This window comes from Panthera leo, chromosome A2 (assembly GCF_018350215.1).
Source record: "Panthera leo isolate Ple1 chromosome A2, P.leo_Ple1_pat1.1, whole genome shotgun sequence".
NCBI classification, from domain to species: domain Eukaryota; kingdom Metazoa; phylum Chordata; class Mammalia; order Carnivora; family Felidae; genus Panthera; species Panthera leo.
Genome location: NC_056680.1, coordinates 107,111,914 through 107,130,771, shown reverse-complemented (window position 1 = coordinate 107,130,771; position 18,858 = coordinate 107,111,914). Strand labels below are relative to the sequence as shown.

Here is an 18,858-nt window from a genome sequence, read left to right as displayed (position 1 = left end):
GAATACGGGGGTACATATTTAAGCATTTTTTATTATTAAAGAAACAATGCCCAACTATTACATTTTAAATTATAATTTGAATACTTTGGAAGAAAAATATATATGTTTTGAGTTAATAGTTAATAAAAATAATTAAGGGTAATTTAATTTTCACTTATGTCTTTCATGATTAAAATAAATAGTAAAGTCTCAGTCTAAGTAGAAATTTTTTTTTCCTGGAGAAGATTCAGAGAGAAGAGGTAGAGATAGCAACTCATTTCAAAATTAAAAAAAATCAACCAAATGTGAATACACATATATTATTTATCTTATTCCCTATTGCCTTTTTCTGGACCATTTAATTTTTAATTATTACTCTTTGATAGTCTTTTTAAAAAAATTTTAATGATTATTTTTAAGAGAGAGAGAGAGAGACTATGCATGCGGGAGTGGGGAGGGGGCAGAGAGAGAGGGAGACACAGAATATGAAGCAGGTTCCAGGCTCTGAGCTGTCAGCACAGAGCCTGCTGCAGGGCTTGAACTCATGAACAGTTTAATGATGACCTTAGCTGAAGTTGGGAGCTTAACTGACTGAGCCACCAGACACACTACTCTTTGATAGTAAAAAGTAAAATTTTAAAAAGTAAAATTACTCAGAATTATGCCAGATTTCTAAACAACTGGAAAATTAAGGGCAAAAACATTTTTTAAAAAATTATGGGATTGAGGACCGCATCCTACTTGGCACTGGGTATGGAGCCTGCTCGAGATTCTCTCTCTCCCTCTCCCCTGCCCCTCCCCTGTATGCACACACACATTGTTTCTCTCTCTCTTTTTCTCTCTCTCTCTCACTCTCTGAAAAAGAAATCTGGGGAAATTCCAAATATATGTAGTTTTAAGGAATTCTCTGGTCATTTTGGTAAAATTAACTCAATAGGAAAAAAATAAAATAAAAAAGCAATTTACTTAGCAAATAATCTGATGTTGTCAGTGAAAAGAGATTCTTAGGAAAATCATTTTGTTGCATAAGTCTTAATTTTGTGAATGGGTTCTAAAATACAATAAGATGTTTCAAAAGTATAACTTCATTTTTCAAAACCTTTTTTTTTCTTTTAATATTGTGTGTCATAGGCAGAAACCGTTATTGCATTGACAAAAATTATGCTGGCGTTCTTATTATATGGGATAGAATTTTTGGTAAGTAAAATATATGTGAACATAAAAATATTAACTTACCTCCTAAGCTCATAGAAAGTCAAAGATCATATCCTTAATGTTTATCTTCCAGGGACATTCGAGGCAGAAAATGAAAAAGTTGTATATGGTCTAACACATCCCATTAATACATTTGAACCATTCATGGTGCAGGTAATGTAATTGATTTTATTATTTCTGAATTGGTTATATCCTTTCACAAATTTTATAGCTAAAATAAAGATCAGTTGTTGAAAGGTGAAAGTACCTCACACTATCCTGAAAAGAATTTTTTTTTTAACCATAAAAGAAGCCAGAAGTAACTCTGACACTCAAGCAAAATCTTGAATTAACTTGGGCAAAATGTGTTTGAAAACAACTCATTTTAAGAACTTTTAAATATACCTACTACAGAGAATTTTTTTCAAAAATAGCCCTTCAAGCAAACATATTCTTTCTCAGAATAGACCTGAAATATATTCATGGATTCAGAAGGAACAGTAGTAAATGCATTATAAAGGCTGATACCACAGTAAGAAAAATATTTGCTTCAAGGCCGCATGACTCTGGTTAGAAATTCAACATGAGGCCTTTGCCCTATTCTACTTGGACCTAAATGTCAGGAGCTATTACGAGTTGGTTAGGTCTGCACATTACCTCACCTGCTAAGACTTGTAGCCCCAGACCAGTTTTCTGTTAGACATGTGGTATTGGTTGTTCACTGATCTCAATGGCTGGCACTAGAGAAATGAGGAATGTCTGTGAAGCTCCGATCCGTCAGCAGCAGAGCACCACAAACACTCCTGGGGTTAGGGACTAGCAAATGAGAAAAAGATAAGAATGCTTGAGAAGCTGAAGAGGTCAGGCAGTGACAGCTCTGTACATAGAACTGGGATTATAGCATTCGGGAAGGGCGGTAATTACAGGTTCCCGTCAGGTCTGCTCTCTGATCCTATTTCTTAAAAGTTTTTAAGGAAGTTAAAATAACAAAATAAATGGACATTTCTTGAGCTTTTACTATGTACAGGATATTGCTAGCAGCTCAGCGTGCATATTTAATGAAACTCTTACTCAAACCTTATGACATAGAGATACTTTTTAATCCTCGTTTTTTAGTGGGTGAGGCTGAATTTCCCAGGATTTAAATAATTCAACCAGCCATACACAGCTTGTCAGATTCAGACATAACCAAGGAGTGTTGCAGGCCAAGCCCAAGACTTGCTTAACTCAATTTAACTTTTACACTGTACTGCCTCTTCATAGAAAAGGCCGTCACAGATTGCCTCCACTTTTCAAATGAATGGTGTTTTTATCAAGTGAGAAAAGCTGATTATTCATTTTCTTCCTTCTCAACTATAGGCCAGCTCTGTCTCTCTGTCTTTCCCTCTCTCTGTGTTGGGCATTCCTAAAGTTATATCCTCAGGAGAACATTAGCAAATATTTCAGAGTACTTTCTTAATAAACTTTATAGAATTGAAATTAATTTAAAAGTAATACATTGAGAACTACCTTTTCACTTGGTATAGTCTTATCTCTGTAATAAGGACATTAAAAGCTTGGCCTTTGTCCTCTGGAAAGGAGCCTTTGAAACTTCATGTGCGTATGAATCATGCAAGAATCTTACTAAATTTAGCCCAGATTCTGTTCACTGGCTCTGAGGTGTGTCCAAGATTCTGTATATCTAACAAGCTCTCAGGAGCTGCAGAACCTGTTGTTTCCTTCTGATCCTTAAGTAGCAAGGATATGGGAGCATACACTCCTGATGAGGGCAAGGGGATCATCGCTGAGACAGATGAGAGGCTGAAAAACGCACAACACTAGCAGCACAAGGAGTTAGATGACAGGATTTGGGGGAAACAAAAATCAGATGATTAGACTTTTTATGAGCTGATGCTGAATCTGTGTCAGGTTCAGTTCCCCAGGCCTCTGTCCTCATATAAAAACTTCCTTATCAAAACTGTGTACAAGACTTAGGCTTCTAGACTCTCACATTGTCAAAAATGTCATATTGCCAATGTTGAGTGAAATAGGAGTTCTTGAACCTACAAAAACGTATACTTACTTTCGCTGGTATTCCTTTATATTCAGCTAAATTTCTCACCTTTCCCTCAGACGTATCAAAAGCAACAGAGGATGACCTCCACTAGGTGGAGAGAGATTTGTCCCCCCTGTATATTGGGTATAGGACATTCACTTTGCTCTCATTTGGAGTTCAGGACTTTAAGGGCATTGGAAGGCAAATAAGTGGGAAAGTACTCCTTATTTTAAAAAGTCACCGTGTATTTCTCATGGCTATGTCTACAATGAGACCAATGAAATGTTGTCAGTTTTCAAAATAACAGATCAGATAAGTATATTAATATATGTTATAATTCCTAAGCACAGTAAGTTTTGTATTATTATCATTATCATTATTATTATTATTATTATTATTATTATTATTAAGCCCCAGTGTAAATTTCCATCTGGAATTTCTATTCACTTTAAAATCTGCCCCACTAAACCCTACATTGTTCATTAATTGCTTCATTACTTATTGTAATGTTTCAAGCAATTTTAAAACCAGTTTTATAATCCTAGCAGTTTAAATTTTTTAACAGACAGTGAAAATGCCAATGAGACCACAAATTCCCATAGAGCCAAAACTTCTTTGTACATTAATTTTTTACTTCACTTCTAATAGAACTCATTTCTAGCATCTGTAGCTGATGTACAACCTCTAGGACTATTTTTAACCTATGATGCATTATTATCACATGTATGGAATATATGTCTAATTACCCTAATTGCTGATATTTACTGAGTACTTCTCATGTGTGAGCATACTTTTAAGTACTGCACATGTCAAATGTGTTACTTAAAGAATGTGGATTCCTGCTAAAAGATGCAGAAATGGGTTTGAATATGTTTCCTTAAATATGATATGATTGTCTATAACTCAATACAGCAAATAAAGGGCTATTTTTAATATTTGTGTGTTTCTGTGTTCAACTTTAATATCCATTTAGCAAGACTCTAGAAAGAATATCATTAGATGCGGATGTAGAGTTCACAAGGTGCTGGTTAATTCCATTGGAAGCAAAGCTGTTAACTCATTTTTTTTTCTATTGTGCTGTTTTCTAAATAATTGTCCTCTTCTTTAACTTCAAAATTATAATTTTGTGGCACTTCAGAAATGTTGACAAGAACACACTTAAAGGACACAGAATGAATAGAATGAATTACAATTTGGAATGCAACTGCACATTAATCGACATTAACCACATTACACATAACCTGTATATTACAGAAAAAAATATACAAATGTCATTGAACAGTAAATAAAGAAAATAAAATGTATGATTAGTTGTACTTAATATTTTTGTTATGAGTTTTTCCTTTTTTAAATAAGCTCTATGTTTGTTCTTCTAGTGCCACCATTTAGTTTACATATGGACTACATTCTGGGCCACACCTGGATTCTTCAATAAGTTTTCTGTCCTATTTAAAGGACCAGGATGGAGTCCAGGTAAACCAAGACTTGGACTAAGTGAAGAAATCCCAGAGGTAAATAGAGTTCATGTTGGTGATGGTAAAGATTAGTATCATATCGTCAGGTCGACAGCCAGCCTATATGTATGTCGACTTCATGAAGATCTGAAAAAAAAGATGTTCCCTTCGGCAGATACAGCCCTGTGGTGCATAACTTACTGAGTAGGTACCACCTAGGGGCGGATAAGAGGAGGGCCTTCTCCCAGGATGACACTGCCTCTTACTGGGGAGCCTGGTTTGGAGGCAGGGCAGCAGAGGCTAGGTTTCAGATCCACTCAAACCTACAGCAAAGAAGCTTTATGTAGTGCAAAAACTACACAAACGTATGTTACTGGGTCACAGAATCCTAAAACATTAGAGATGGAGCCTTAAAGATGCTTCAGTCTAGCTTTCATTTTGTTCATGAAAGAATGAAAAGATGGTCAACACCACTAATCATCAGGGAAATGCAAATCAAAACCACAATGAGATATCACCTTACTCTTGTTAGAGTGGCTAAAATCAAAAAGACAAGAAATAACAAGTCCTGGTGAAGATGTGGAGAAAAAGAATCCCCGTATCCTGTTGGTGGGAATTTAAATTGGCACAGCCAATGAATGAAGGGGAGTAGGAGGTACAGACTTACAGTTATGGAATGAATAAGTCACAGGAATAAAAGTCACAGCATAAAGAATATAGTCAATGATATTGTAATAACAGTATACCAGGATAGATGGTAGCTATACTTGTAGAAAACATAGCATAATGTATGAATTTGTCACATCACTAAGTTGTATACCTGAAACTAATGTCACATTGTGTGTCAACTATACTGAAATTAAAAAAAATAAATAAATGAAGTCTCTAGAATGGAAGGTCAAAAGCCACACCAAGATGATGTGGTTATTAGATTAGATCGTAACCTTATTCATTCTGAGGTACAGCAGTAGCATTAAATTCAGAAATCACATTAAAACCCAAAAATAAGTGAGGTGGAGATTTAAAACCCTGGAAACCAAATGAAAAATTCAATTTCAATCTGGAATTCTTATAGAGATGAAAAAAAGGATTTTCTTTTCAACCTTTCAGGATATATATTGTGGTTCCTTATTAAAATAACTGTCATTAATAGTAACCTGAAAGCAACAGAAAGGGTAAGCTATTGTTGGTTTCAAAGATAATTGTAAGTATAAAATTAGCCAATATTATAAGGAAATATCTTTTTTTTTATTTTAATATTGTTATTTTTTAAAACTCTTGATCCAAATGAGGATGTTTTTTCATCCAGTTATGGAAGCTGCTTTGCTGAAATTTCCCAGATATTTTTAGTTATGTTCAAAATCAGTTATGTAACAATGAGCTAATCTGATATAGATGAAAATAATTTGCTTTATTTTAGCTCTAAAAAGTTTAGTTTGCTGTGATCCATTTATTATTTTTTCTGTTTTTCAATAGATAATCCAAAGTGAATACTCTGAAGTCATATTTATGCCTAAATTTGCATTATAAAAGTAGAGTTGTGGTATTTTTTGGAAACTCCGTAATTTAGGAAAGTTGTTTCCAATAATGTAATATTTCCCTTTCAGGCATGATTATCTCCACTACTAAAAATCACCTTCCATTTTTTTCTTTTTCTTTACTTTCATGTATAATTCTAGACATATTTCTGTATTCATATTTTTATGTTCATTTTAGTTGTATTTGTCATCAGTACATGTTGCTGAATCAATTATTATACCAGTTTGTTATAAAGTAGACTAAATCATAATCATGATGCTTCTGAAATGAAAAACAAGTTTCTGAACTTTTATGTTTTTCTATCAAAATGAAAAAGAATGTGAGTAATTTTGGGAAAAAAAAGTAGCAAAGCTTTTCCTTTCTTTTACACATCTCCTCTTTACTTGGTGTGAATGTCAATGAGTAGAATAAGCCAGGGAGCAAAATAAAGCTTCTTTCTTGTCTTCCTAGGTCACCGGGAAAGAAGTTCCCTTTTCATCATCGGTGTCTCATCTATTGAGGATATATGCAGTTGTACAGTTTGCTTTGATGCTAGCATTTTATGAAGAGACCTTTGCAGATAAAGCTGTAAGTAAAATTTTGTGAGAATATTATCTGTCACTTTATCTGAAAATGAAAATTAACTCCCCATTTTATAGTTGTGCTCTATTATTTTCTGTAATTTCTACTTTAATGTTGGTACTATCTCCTGTTTAAACAGGTAAATTATTTTTTTCTAGACTATTAAGTATAAATTAGTTATACCCAAAATGTTCTTGTGTAGACTGTCTATCAAATTATATGCTATTGATATTGACTTGGCTTTGGGGAGGCAGAATAAAAAGTCTTCCTTGAGAATTTTTAACCACAAACCAACTCTCATTCAGATATGGGTCTGGGATTTATACTAACCATCAATTTATAAACCTAAACTAAGAGTTTAATTTAAAGTGTTCTCAGATTAGGTCTCATGTGTCTAAAAGACCCATGTTCAAAGCATGCTTGGAGCAATCCCTTTAAACCCAAGTGTCAGAGTATTCCCACAGATAAAGTTCCATTGATTATGAACTCAGTTAAAAAGCACAGGAACATTCTGGGAGAAAGCAAGCCATCATGACAAAGCATTAGCAGAAACAACAAACAACAGACCCAAACTCTCAAAAATAACAGATGTTAGAAATTGAAGGAGAATATAAATTTAGTAAATTTAGTATGTTTGAAGATACAGAAGATGAAATTAAAAAGAAATTAAAATTATGAAAATCTAAAAAGCAAGACTATCAAAATGATAAGGCACATTTAATAATCACATTAAACTTCTAGAACACAAAGATGTGATAACAGATATGAGAAAGTCAATGATCTATTTAAGAATTTGAAGCCAAATCAAGAGAAAGTTAGTGTATTAATAGAGTCATCCGTTATTTAAAAAAAAAAAAAACCATTATATAGTGATTAAAGACAATGAGATAAAAATAAAACATGACAAGTTATCTTCATACATAAAGAATAGTGTGGAAAAGTCCAAAAAAGATGCAAAAATCCAGAAAAAACTTTAAATGACTATAAATTGGATCAGTAGACCATGAATTCAAGAAAAATAAATTACTTTTTTTCAAAGAACAAATTTGTGCTATTTACAGATATCAGTTTTTAAAATGCTACATGTAATAGAAATTATCAAATAATATATGTGGAAAAAATGGGTACACTAGAGGGTTATTTTTAATAATTTAATATAAAACCCTACGGAATCATTCTTAATAATTACACACCATTTTATTATTCCTAGTATAGTAATGCCACTGGAACAATTACAAATACTCCATACATCTTCTACAGTGAATTACAAGAAAGAAGTCTACTTGAAGTAGGTTATTGAGTGTGTTAGGTGGGACTCACTGGTTGTATGTGACAGATGCTCAACCCAGGGTAAATTTATTAACTCCTGTAACGGAAGAGTTCGGACTATTTCTTCTTCAGGCAGTGCTGATGCAATGAGTCAAATAATGTTACCAGGAACTTTCTCATTTTCTTTGTAGCTGTACTTTTCTCAGTGCAGATTCTCCTATAGACTCAGCCTTCATGGTGACAAGATGGCTACCAGCAGCTCTAGCTTTAAATGCCACCAAACAAAGAACTGCAGAAATTAAGGACACAAGTTGGAGTCTGATGTTATGGTTTGGTTCATCTGGTTGTCCCTGAACCAGTCAGTGTTATCATTCCATTAATGGGAGAACAGGGTCTACTCCACAGGATCCTCATGGTCAGTGAAGAAGAAAGAACTAGATGATAGTATATAGGAAAAAGGAAATAAAATTGAGTAGACAAAAGTAACAAATGTTAGATATCTATAAATCCTTCTCACTGATAAATATAAATATATGATTTAAAATGGTTTTCAAAAAAATGTGCTTTAAACACTTATAAAATACATGATAATATATAAACTTTCTTGCAGGATACCTTCACTTAAATTGTCTATGGCATGAATGTCTTTTAGATATCTGCTGCTCTGAGAAACAGAATATCCAATTAAATATGTCTTAAATATAACTGGAAATTTAGAGGCAAGTGTTCCTGGGATTTGTTAGTTCATCAGTTCAAACATGTAGAGCTTCCAAAAAGTCTTCTCTATAATTCGCTTGACTTTCATCATCATAAGATAATTACAGAAACTTCAGGCATCCTGTATTCACAGGCAGCAAGTTCACTTCTTCTAGAACATCTTGTAAATTTCATTTTATTGAGGAAGGAGGAAAAAAAGCCCCAGAATATTTCCCAGCAAATATTCTTTCATGTCTCATTATTTAAGACTAATTCACATGTCCACACTGAACCAATAACTAATACCAGCTCATGAATTAACCATGAATGAATTATACCAAGCATAATTAATTCCCTGGGGATAAAGCGCTCACTTTCCCCTTGAGCACATTACTTCCTTATATCTGCACAAAATCAGCATGGTATTAGAACAGAAGAAATGGCAGATATTTTCTGGCTGAGCATCCAATAGTGTGTGTCTGGGTATTCTGCTAATAAAATAGATTTACCAAAAGTAATTATAGCCATTACTAGATTATATATTAAGGAAGGCCCATTTTACCTTTTATCATTATTGAAAGAATTTACTAATTGGTATTATTCATACATGTTTGTGTTTTTTTGCATTTAAAATTAATAACCAAACATTGTTACAAGTAGTGACAATAGATTAAGTTCATATGTACTCTCTGTACAAAAACAATGACTTTTAAAAACCTACAGGAAAATATTTAATAGACTTTACTGATTATAACAAAAAAAAACAGTGAATTCTAGTTTCCATTTTGTTATCTTAGTTTTTTTACCTAAATAATTACTGAAATATGTATGTATTCATAGAGTTTTCCATGGTTGAATGAAACCAGAAGAAAAGCTACATCATCCACATCTAAATATCTAAATATCTAACTCTTGATGTATGTCGAGCATAGTTTGTGTTAATTGAACTTTTTTTAGTTGCACTAAACAAAGTCCCAAAATAAATTATACCAATTCATAGAAACACAATTAGGAATTTACCCATTTTGAGGGCACATGAGTGGCTCAGTCGGTTAAGGTCTGACTTCGTCTCAGGTCATGATCTTGAGGTTCTTGGGTTCAGGCTCTGTGCTGTCAGCTCGGAGCCTGGAGCCTGCTTCAGAATTTTTGTCTCCCTCTCTCTCTCTGTCCCTCCCTCACTTGCACTCTATCTCTCTCTCTGTCTCTCAAAAATAAGTAAACATTGAAAACAATTAAAAAATAAATTTATCCATTTTGATTTTTAAATAGAAACTCTTAAATTCACCAAGAGATTTCAGGGTATATGCATGAGTGAGTACTTCCTGGGCAGAAATGAGGCTAGCCCCGGTGTATATTAAAAGATGCAACTTATAACAAGGCATCACAAGATTTTTCTGCTGCCATAAAAAACAGAAACTCGTATAGATATATTGACAAAGAGAAATGCCAAGTGTTGAAATCCTTTTCAGACTGAAATTAGAGTTGGAAATAGCTTCATTCCTGACACAAATTAATTTTGAAAGGTGTATTTGCTTGTTTCCCACACATGTTTTTCTTTGCTAAAAACATGCTGTGCAACTAGGAAAAAAAGGTTGCTTATTTGCAAGATTCTGTAGTGCCATTCTCGTCTCAGGGATGTTTAAAAGCATATGAAGACATTAACATCCAACAGCAATATTTTTTTTCCAGATTCACTGTAGCCAATAATCACATAGAAAAGTTGTGGCTGACTTGTAATTGGGGGCCCTGCTGTGGTCCCACAGCCTTTTCTGTTTATGCATATACCAGAGTAGATAAATACTTACTTGTTTTATGTGTGCAAGTTCTGTATAAATAACTTTGGGAGTCAAAAAAGCAATTTGATGGCCACCACAAAGGTGTAAAAGGCACATTCCTTTCTTGCTGAAACTTGAAATGCATACATTTAAATATATAGTGTTTAGTTTAGTGATATGACCCACAGACTTCTCTGTTGATTTTGGTTTAGTAATGCTTGGGAAATCAATTCCTTAGCTGCCAGGGTCCAGTTCATGGGGTGATATCATGAATACACGTTTGAAATGAAAATATGGACACACTAGCATGTTTCCAAAGTAAAACTGTAAAAGCAATGCTATCCTTTCAAATAATAGACACACTCAAAAGAATTTGAATATTTAACAGTCTTATAATAGAATGTGTAATAAAGTTACTGCATATAGGTTTTAACAGATTATTTGATGATATATTTCAAGTTAATGAGGCATCTGAGAATATCCAATATAAATTTGGAAACAGATTTTTATAGTTTTGAATTCCCCTGTATGCTGTATTCTGTAAAATATTATGGGGACTACAGTTTTGTAACTAAAGTTTTCATGTTGACATATTTTAAGAGACTCTTTGAATAAAGTCGATATATCTAATTGTACTCTTGTATTACAGTGTCACTTGCACAAATTAGATCTAGCTTAGGTCTTACATGAAATCTCTCAGGTCAGTATCCAGTGTCTAATTTCTTCTTCCAGTGCAGTCCACTGAGATTTAATTTAATTTCCTAAAGTTTTTAGGTGGTAACTGAAGTAATGTGAAAAAAAGAAATGTGAGCCAAAATGAGCATCAGTTATAACTGAAAGCTATGAAATAATGTAATATGTGTGTATTAAAGGAAGGATATTTTAAAAAACTACCTGTCTGATGAACATAAGCTTCAGGAACTTAGAAAAGTGCTCATTGTGAGTTCCAATGAAAAATATAATTTTTGTACACTAAATTGAATTATAATTAAGTGAGAAATCACACATTAAAAACATAATTTACATTAAATAATGCAATATTAACTATGAAATTGAACATATCTTCATGTTATTAGTATTGTCCCAAAATTTGATCACTATCAGGTAGCTCCTTTAATACTAATAATAAATCCAATCATAAGCTTCTTATAATTTGAATTAAGATCCTAGTTTTATTTATGAAAAATGTGTAAAAATTAGACATTTTAACTTAACTTTGGAAACTCAAAGTCTAAATACACAGTTCTGAGGAGTCATATTTTCTTAATAAAAGAAATCCTCATGAAAAGAAAATTTGTCTTTCTGAGACTATCCTTTAACATTTCCTGTTTTCTTTTGTGTTTTGGGGAATAACTGAAAGAAATATAGCTTATATTTCCATTTATTTCTTAGTGAAAAAAATAATAAGAGTTTTCTATCACAAGTATAGCAAAAGTTGGTGTACAGATTTCAGTGAGATCTTGAAGCAAACACTGATAATTTAGAGTAGTTTCAATGATCCCCCAAATAGTTTTACTGAACAACTAAGAAAGATATCGTGTCAAAATAGATCTACTTCCAGCAACTGTTGTGTGACCTTTCATTCTGAGGTTGCTCACCCTGGGATTAATGATTAACCAATATTCAGTCAAGACCCTTCTGTCTTCTCTACCCAGTGCCCAGTGAGGTTATCCAGCCTGGCCATGAACTATTGCCAGTCCTTAGTAAGCTCTAATATTACAAGCCCTACTAATCCTTCTCTCACCTCCATGGTTTTCTCCCATGCATGGTCTGGTATACTGGACTTGACTGGCACTTTCTGTGGATTTCTACAGCATCTAGAAGGTGGAGCCCACAGTCACAGATTGGGTGAGGCAGACTAGCAGCTGTGCCAGCAAACCCAGTCTGCTGCCTTCACATCACAAGTCACAAAGGTTTAAGTATTAGGCGATTCTGACCTCATTATAACAACGTTTAGGAAGAGAAGCATTTTGAATCAAAATAATTACTTTAGTGGTTCTTCTCAGACACCTTTTAGACAAACTCCTAAAAGCGTACTACCTTGTTAGAATCACAAAATCCAGACATCTTCATTTTGAAGTACTTTGAAAAAAAAATCATAGAAAATATTATCAAAGCATTTTTGACGAAACAACAAAGTTTTAAAAAAGAGTTTGTTTACATAGAGGCATAGGAGTATTTTATGACACAGTGTATGGAGCTGATACCTCCCTCTGTGAGATTTGTCAGGTGGGGAAGTATGAAAGGTAGTTATGTTGATCAACAGTGTTTTTCCATGTAATGTTAACAGGGTGATATCCCCAGTCAACAAGCAAAAAGCTTTCTTCTTTATATTTGTGAGCAGAGGAAGGATTCCCACAGCTCATTGATTATGCAGTTTGAATCAAACATGTAATTCTACTAGAATTCCTATGTAATTAATGCTGCTTCTGAGGTGTTTTCTTGTTTTTGTTTTGTTTTGTTTTGTTTTTTCCTTAAAAGTAAGTTGCACAGAAGTAGAGTTTTTCAGGCATACAAATTTGTACAGTGATTGCTGCACTAGGAAACTTCAATGGAAATAAGGGCAACTGAACTGCTGATTTGAAAGATAACTTTTAAAGAGGAAAAATAATTCCTTGCTTGATAAAACTTTCATAGTTATGGTCTTCTTCGTATGTTTTTGTGTTTGTGTGTGTGATAAAAACTTATAATGCATTCAAAGGTTAATTTAGAATAATTCCATCTTAGCATTTTAGGACAGCAATATTTTACATAAAAGATTTACCAGTAGTGGAATGTGTGAAATGAGATTTAACCCAATGAAAAATAAAGTTTTATTTGTTATAAAAAACTAACAGTCTTTAAGTCATTTCACATATTGTTTAAAACACCGGAGTCTAACTGTTTATGGTCAAAGCCTATCCATCCTATTTTATGTGTTTGTTAGTTTTTTTCCCTTTTTGCTCTAGTATAGCTGGCCTATGATCATATAATCAGGGATTAAAGCAGTATGTTTTCTAGGGTAGAGATTTTGTCCATCTTGATCACTTTCTTAAACTCATACCTACTATGATGGCTAGCACATGCTCAATAAACATTTATGAAATGAATATGTAGAAATTAGATATAACTAATTGATTATATGCCTTAATTAGCTTATCAAATGATGCTCTATGGAAAACCTTAGAAGTTAAATAAAGAAGTGGACTCTTGTCTTTAGGACAATTCTGTTCTTTAAGGAATGAAATAAATATTAAAGGATTTAATATTTAACATATTTAACACTTTGAAACACTTAACATATGATATTAAATTATTAATATTAATTTATGAAATACCAAATTTTAACTCATTTAATATAATTTAATTTTAATAAACTAAAACACTGATAGGAAATTATATATTTAATGTTATAAAGTATTAAAGTATTGACTAAACCAATTGATAATTTAAGAAATTATTAATATCAAAGACATGGACATTAAAACAAAAATATAATAAAATATTCATTCATTTGGTCAGTCATTCAAGAAAAATATTTGAGTACTGACTATGTGCCAGGAAATGTTCTAGATGCTTGAGATATAACAGTGAATAACAAAACATAACCTCTAATGGAGCTTACATTCTAGTGGGGTAGGACAGACAACAAAAACAAAAGAATGGACAAACCTACAATTGTATAGAAATGATAAGTGTATAAATGTATAATTGTACAAAAGTGTTGTATGGAGAACAATATAACAAATAAGGTTATAGATGATTATGAAAAAGTGCTATTTTATATATGACAAACAAGGATGTCCATTTGAATAGTACCTCAGTGAAATGAAGGAATGAAGAATCCTAAGGATCCCTGGGGGAAGTTGTTCCAATAGAAGCAACAGTAAATAAAACAGACTTGAGTGGGAAGGATGCTTGCCATGTTGAAAGAAGAACAAAATTTGTGATATGAAAGGCAGAGAGATTACTAGGGGACAATATGGTAAGGGGATGTGTTATGTATGGGCCAGAGTAAGGACTTTTGAGTTTTATTCTAAGTAGAAATTGAAGCTCTTGGAGCATTTAGAACATATCCCTTAAACAGCCATTAATTTACTTAAACAGACCTAGTTACTTCTACCACCCTGAAAATAATTTCCTGGCACTTTTGCTGCATTGTCCCAAAGCAGTCATTGCTGAATTCCACATATCCAAATAGCACTCTATAGCTCTCCACTAAAACATTCTGGTGTCCACTGAGCTTTCCCTCTTATATTTGATACCTACCTAGTCCCCATACTCCAAAACAAATCGATATTTTTTATTCATATTTTTGATTACTCATCAATACTCGTCTAGGAAACTATTGCTTTGGAAGCTTTTAAATCCCTTTCAATTCCGGGTACCATCCAAGCATACGATACTGAATAGAGAGGTGTTATAAGTTGGCTGTGAGGTCAGGCTTGATGTATAAGGCAGTGTGGAGAGGGGGTATTGGACGTGAACAGTGTTTGTGATTGATGGCTTTTGCTTACTGTTTAAAACTGTGGACAGATGCAGTTTTTGTAGGTATATATATTAGTTAATAAATGAGTTGAAATTACCTCTAGGTATTTCATGAAAAAGCAGAGAAAGAGTGTTTGCATGTTTTGATAACTCTATTAGCCACTTTGCTGTGTCACACTTCTGGTGTTCTCATTAAGATGCAACATAAACACCATCAGTGAGTAGGGGAATCATTCAAGGGGTGCGCATCCGACTTGTTGCTTTTACATATCCACTCTCACATGAAAACAGTATTCATCTGACCCTAAATATTAGCTCTGCAACCTCTCTGCCCCTACTGTTTAGGTTTGTTGCTCATATTTATTCCACCATTGTCATACTTTGAGGTCAGGGAAATGTATTTTGAATTTCAGAGGTGTCATTTATTTCTATGTGATGATGGAAAAGTTACCTTATTCTTATATGAAGCAGATATAATGATACCTTATCTGTAAGGTTGTTGGGACTAAAGAAAAGAATTGAAATATATGAAACATATAACATAGAAGCTATAAAATAGTAGATGCTCAATAAACATTATTATTAAATTTTGACATGTAAACAAAATGCATAATTCATTTATAATTATGATTAAAATGTTTTATTACAATAATTGAAAAGATAACCCTTGGCATGTACATAGGAAGTCTGTAGATTTCATCAATATGAATATATATTTGTGCAATACGTTTCATTTATGTTGGCACGCATAAACACGTTCTGCTTTAAATATTTTCTGTATTAAAAACAGTGTTGGGTTTGAAACCACAAAGAATTTGTGATAATAAAAATAACTATTGGACTGTGCTATTTATTCATAAAAATGTAAGTGATTTCTCCATATGTGGGGCACAGGTGTTTCAAAGAATTATGACAGTCATACCTTTAAAGGAGAATTTTTAGAAAGAATATTTTAAACAAAATAGTTCTGTGGAAGTGTCCACTTGATTCTCCCAAGCGTTCAGCAAGATAATTAAATGACATTAAGTAAACCAAAATGTCTGCTGCATAATTAGCCTTTTTGAAAAATGCCAGTGACAAATGGTGTAATATAAAATAAAATTTGAGGCTGGTTTTCTTGACAGCTTTAAGTTCTAATGTTCTTTTTGATAACTCTCCTAAAGAATCTTTGGTCTCTGTATTTTCTTGACAGGCACTATCACAAGTTACCCTCCTTCTGAGGGTTTGCTTCATTATTCTGACATTGACCTCCATTGGATTTCTTCTGGATCAAAGGTAAGAAGTGAGATTCTTTCCTTTTGTGTAGTTTATAATGTTGTCTTAAAAATATATGTGAAACTTCAATATTTATCAAACATTTGTTATTAAAAAATAAAGTTGAAACTATAATTTCACAGTATGTTGTTAAACAGTGTAGTTTATCCAATTTTTAAAATCAAGAATGCATTTACAATCTAAGCCTTTTAAATGAGATTTAGGTTTTTTAAGGTTATTAAAGAAAACTTATAAGTGTAATGAGTAATTTGGCAAAACATAGACCATAACTCTGAGTAATTAATAAAATATGAAACATATTGGGTACTTTTCCTTTGCCATTGAATAGTTCACATATATGCCAGAATGTGTGTGCTATGTACTTAAAGTGTATGTCCTTTCCCTCACACAGCATATTTAAAGAATCTTGCTTTAAATACTACCCTAGTGAGAAAATGCATTCACTTGCACAATTTTAAAATGCATTTATGGTAGGAAGTATGTAGAAAAATACCTATTCATTATTACTTAGAATTTATCAAATATTAATACTAACACTAATACCTATTTTTATGCACTTAATATGTGCCATGGAATATGTTATTAATTCTTACAACAATGCCCTGAGATAAGAATTACTATAAAGCCCATTTTATAGGCTAAGAAAGTCAGACAGACAGATAGTAAGAGATAGAACACAGTAGAAACCCAAGCAATGTGACTCCCAAATTCACGTATTCTACAGTTTACATATACTGTAACTTGGTGAAAAACTGCAAAACAAAACAAAACAAAACAAACTCAGTCATTCTTGAGATCTTATCTTTGTTGTAGTGTAATTGTTTAAGTAGGTAACCAATACCATTACTTTCAGGAAATTGTAAAAATAAAAGTCCAGGAAACACATGCTTAATTTATATTAAATATTATGTTACTTTCCCAAGGAATGCTTAATTGGTGTTCTGGAATAACAGCAGATTCTGGAGTTTTATCAATCACCAAATCATCAAGATCAAAATGAACATACTGGTTAATGGGATGGTTTAGAACATGCACCTATAAACACTTGTGTTTATAATTTATTTTTGGGGGGCTCTCTATCCCTACTTTTCTAGACTAGAAGTAAAGTACCTACAGAGCCATGAACTAATAAAATGGAAAAATAGGTCACAGTTTCCTCTGAAATAATTAACCCAGATCCGAAGAATCAGGATCTCACATTTTAAAGATTATAATTCTATTGGTTGCATATACTTATGAGAGGTAGCAATAAGCTAATACCAATAGTATAGTTTTTTGTTTTGTTTTGTTTTATTTTGTTTTGTTTTTTTTTGTTTTGTTTTGTTTTGTTTTAGAGAGAGTATGTGTTGGGGAGAGGGACACAGGGAGAGAGAGAAAATCTTAAGCAGGATCCACACTCAGTCTGGAGCCTGATATGGGGCTTGATCCCATGACCCTGGGATCATGACCTGTGCTGAAACCAAGAGTCAAACACTTAACCAGCTGAGCCACACAAGCACTCCAAGAAAAGAGACTTTAAATCAAGACTGTAACAGGAAACAAGGAAGGGCAGCATATAATAATAAAGGAGACAATAAAGAGGACAATTGAACAATAAGATGTAACAAATGTAAATATTTATGGACCCAACAGGAGAACATTCAAATACATAAAACAAGGGTGCCTGGGTGATTCAGTTGTTTAAGCATCTGACTTTTTACTTTGGCTCAGTCATGATCTTACAGTTCATGGGGTTGAGCCCCGCATTGGATCCTGTGCAGACAATGCAGAGCCTGCTTGGGATTCTTTCTCTTTCCCTCTCTCTCTCCCCTCCTCCACTCATGCTCTCTCTCTCTCTCTCTCTCTCTCTCTCTCAAAATAAATAAGCTTTTTAAAAAATTACAAAAAATAGTTAATAAAGGAATTAGTTGCTAATAATACAATAATAGTAGGGAATGTTAATACCCCTATTACATCAATAGATCATATAAATGGAAAATCAACAAGGAAACAATGGCTTTGAATGACACACTGGGACAGATAGATTTTACAAATGTATTCAGAACATTCCATCTTAAAAGAACAGAATACAGGGGCGCCTGGGTGGCGCAGTCGGTTAAGCGTCCGACTTCAGCCAGGTCACGATCTCGCAGTCTGTGAGTTTGAGCCCCGCGTCAGGCTCTGGGCTGATGGCTCGGAGCCTGGAGCCTGTTTCCGATTCTGTGTCTCCCTCTCTCTCTGCCCCTCCCCCGTTCATGCTCTGTCTCTCTCTGTCCCAAAAATAAATAAAAAACGTTGAAAAAAAAAAAAAGAACAGAATACACATCCTTTTCAAGTGCACATGGAGCACTTTCCGGAATAGATCATATATTAGGCTACAAAACAAGCAACAATAAATTGAAAAAAATTGAACTCATACTATGTACCCATTCTGACCACAATGGTATGGAACTAGAAGTCAACCACAAGAAAAAATCTGCAAAAAACACAAATACATGGAGGTGAAATAATATGCTATAAACAATGAATAGGTAAAGAAATAAAAGAAGAAATCAAAAAGTGCATAGATGGCACAAAAACAGACACTCAGATCATTGGAACCGAATAGAGAACCCAGAAATGGACCCACAAATGT

The 18,858-nt window shown here is 33.3% G+C and overlaps 1 protein-coding gene across 1 annotated transcript in view; it reads left to right on the top strand.

Annotated features, from left to right (window-relative positions):
• AGMO (alkylglycerol monooxygenase) overlaps positions 1-18,858 on the top strand; it is a 191,788-nt gene that overhangs the window by 157,308 nt on the left and 15,622 nt on the right. Inside the window, exons 7-11 of the mRNA XM_042927345.1 lie at positions 1,111-1,176; positions 1,268-1,347; positions 4,585-4,719; positions 6,652-6,768; positions 16,162-16,244. Coding sequence (XP_042783279.1) covers positions 1,111-1,176; positions 1,268-1,347; positions 4,585-4,719; positions 6,652-6,768; positions 16,162-16,244 — 481 coding nt within the window. The remainder of the gene's footprint in view (positions 1-1,110; positions 1,177-1,267; positions 1,348-4,584; positions 4,720-6,651; positions 6,769-16,161; positions 16,245-18,858) is intronic.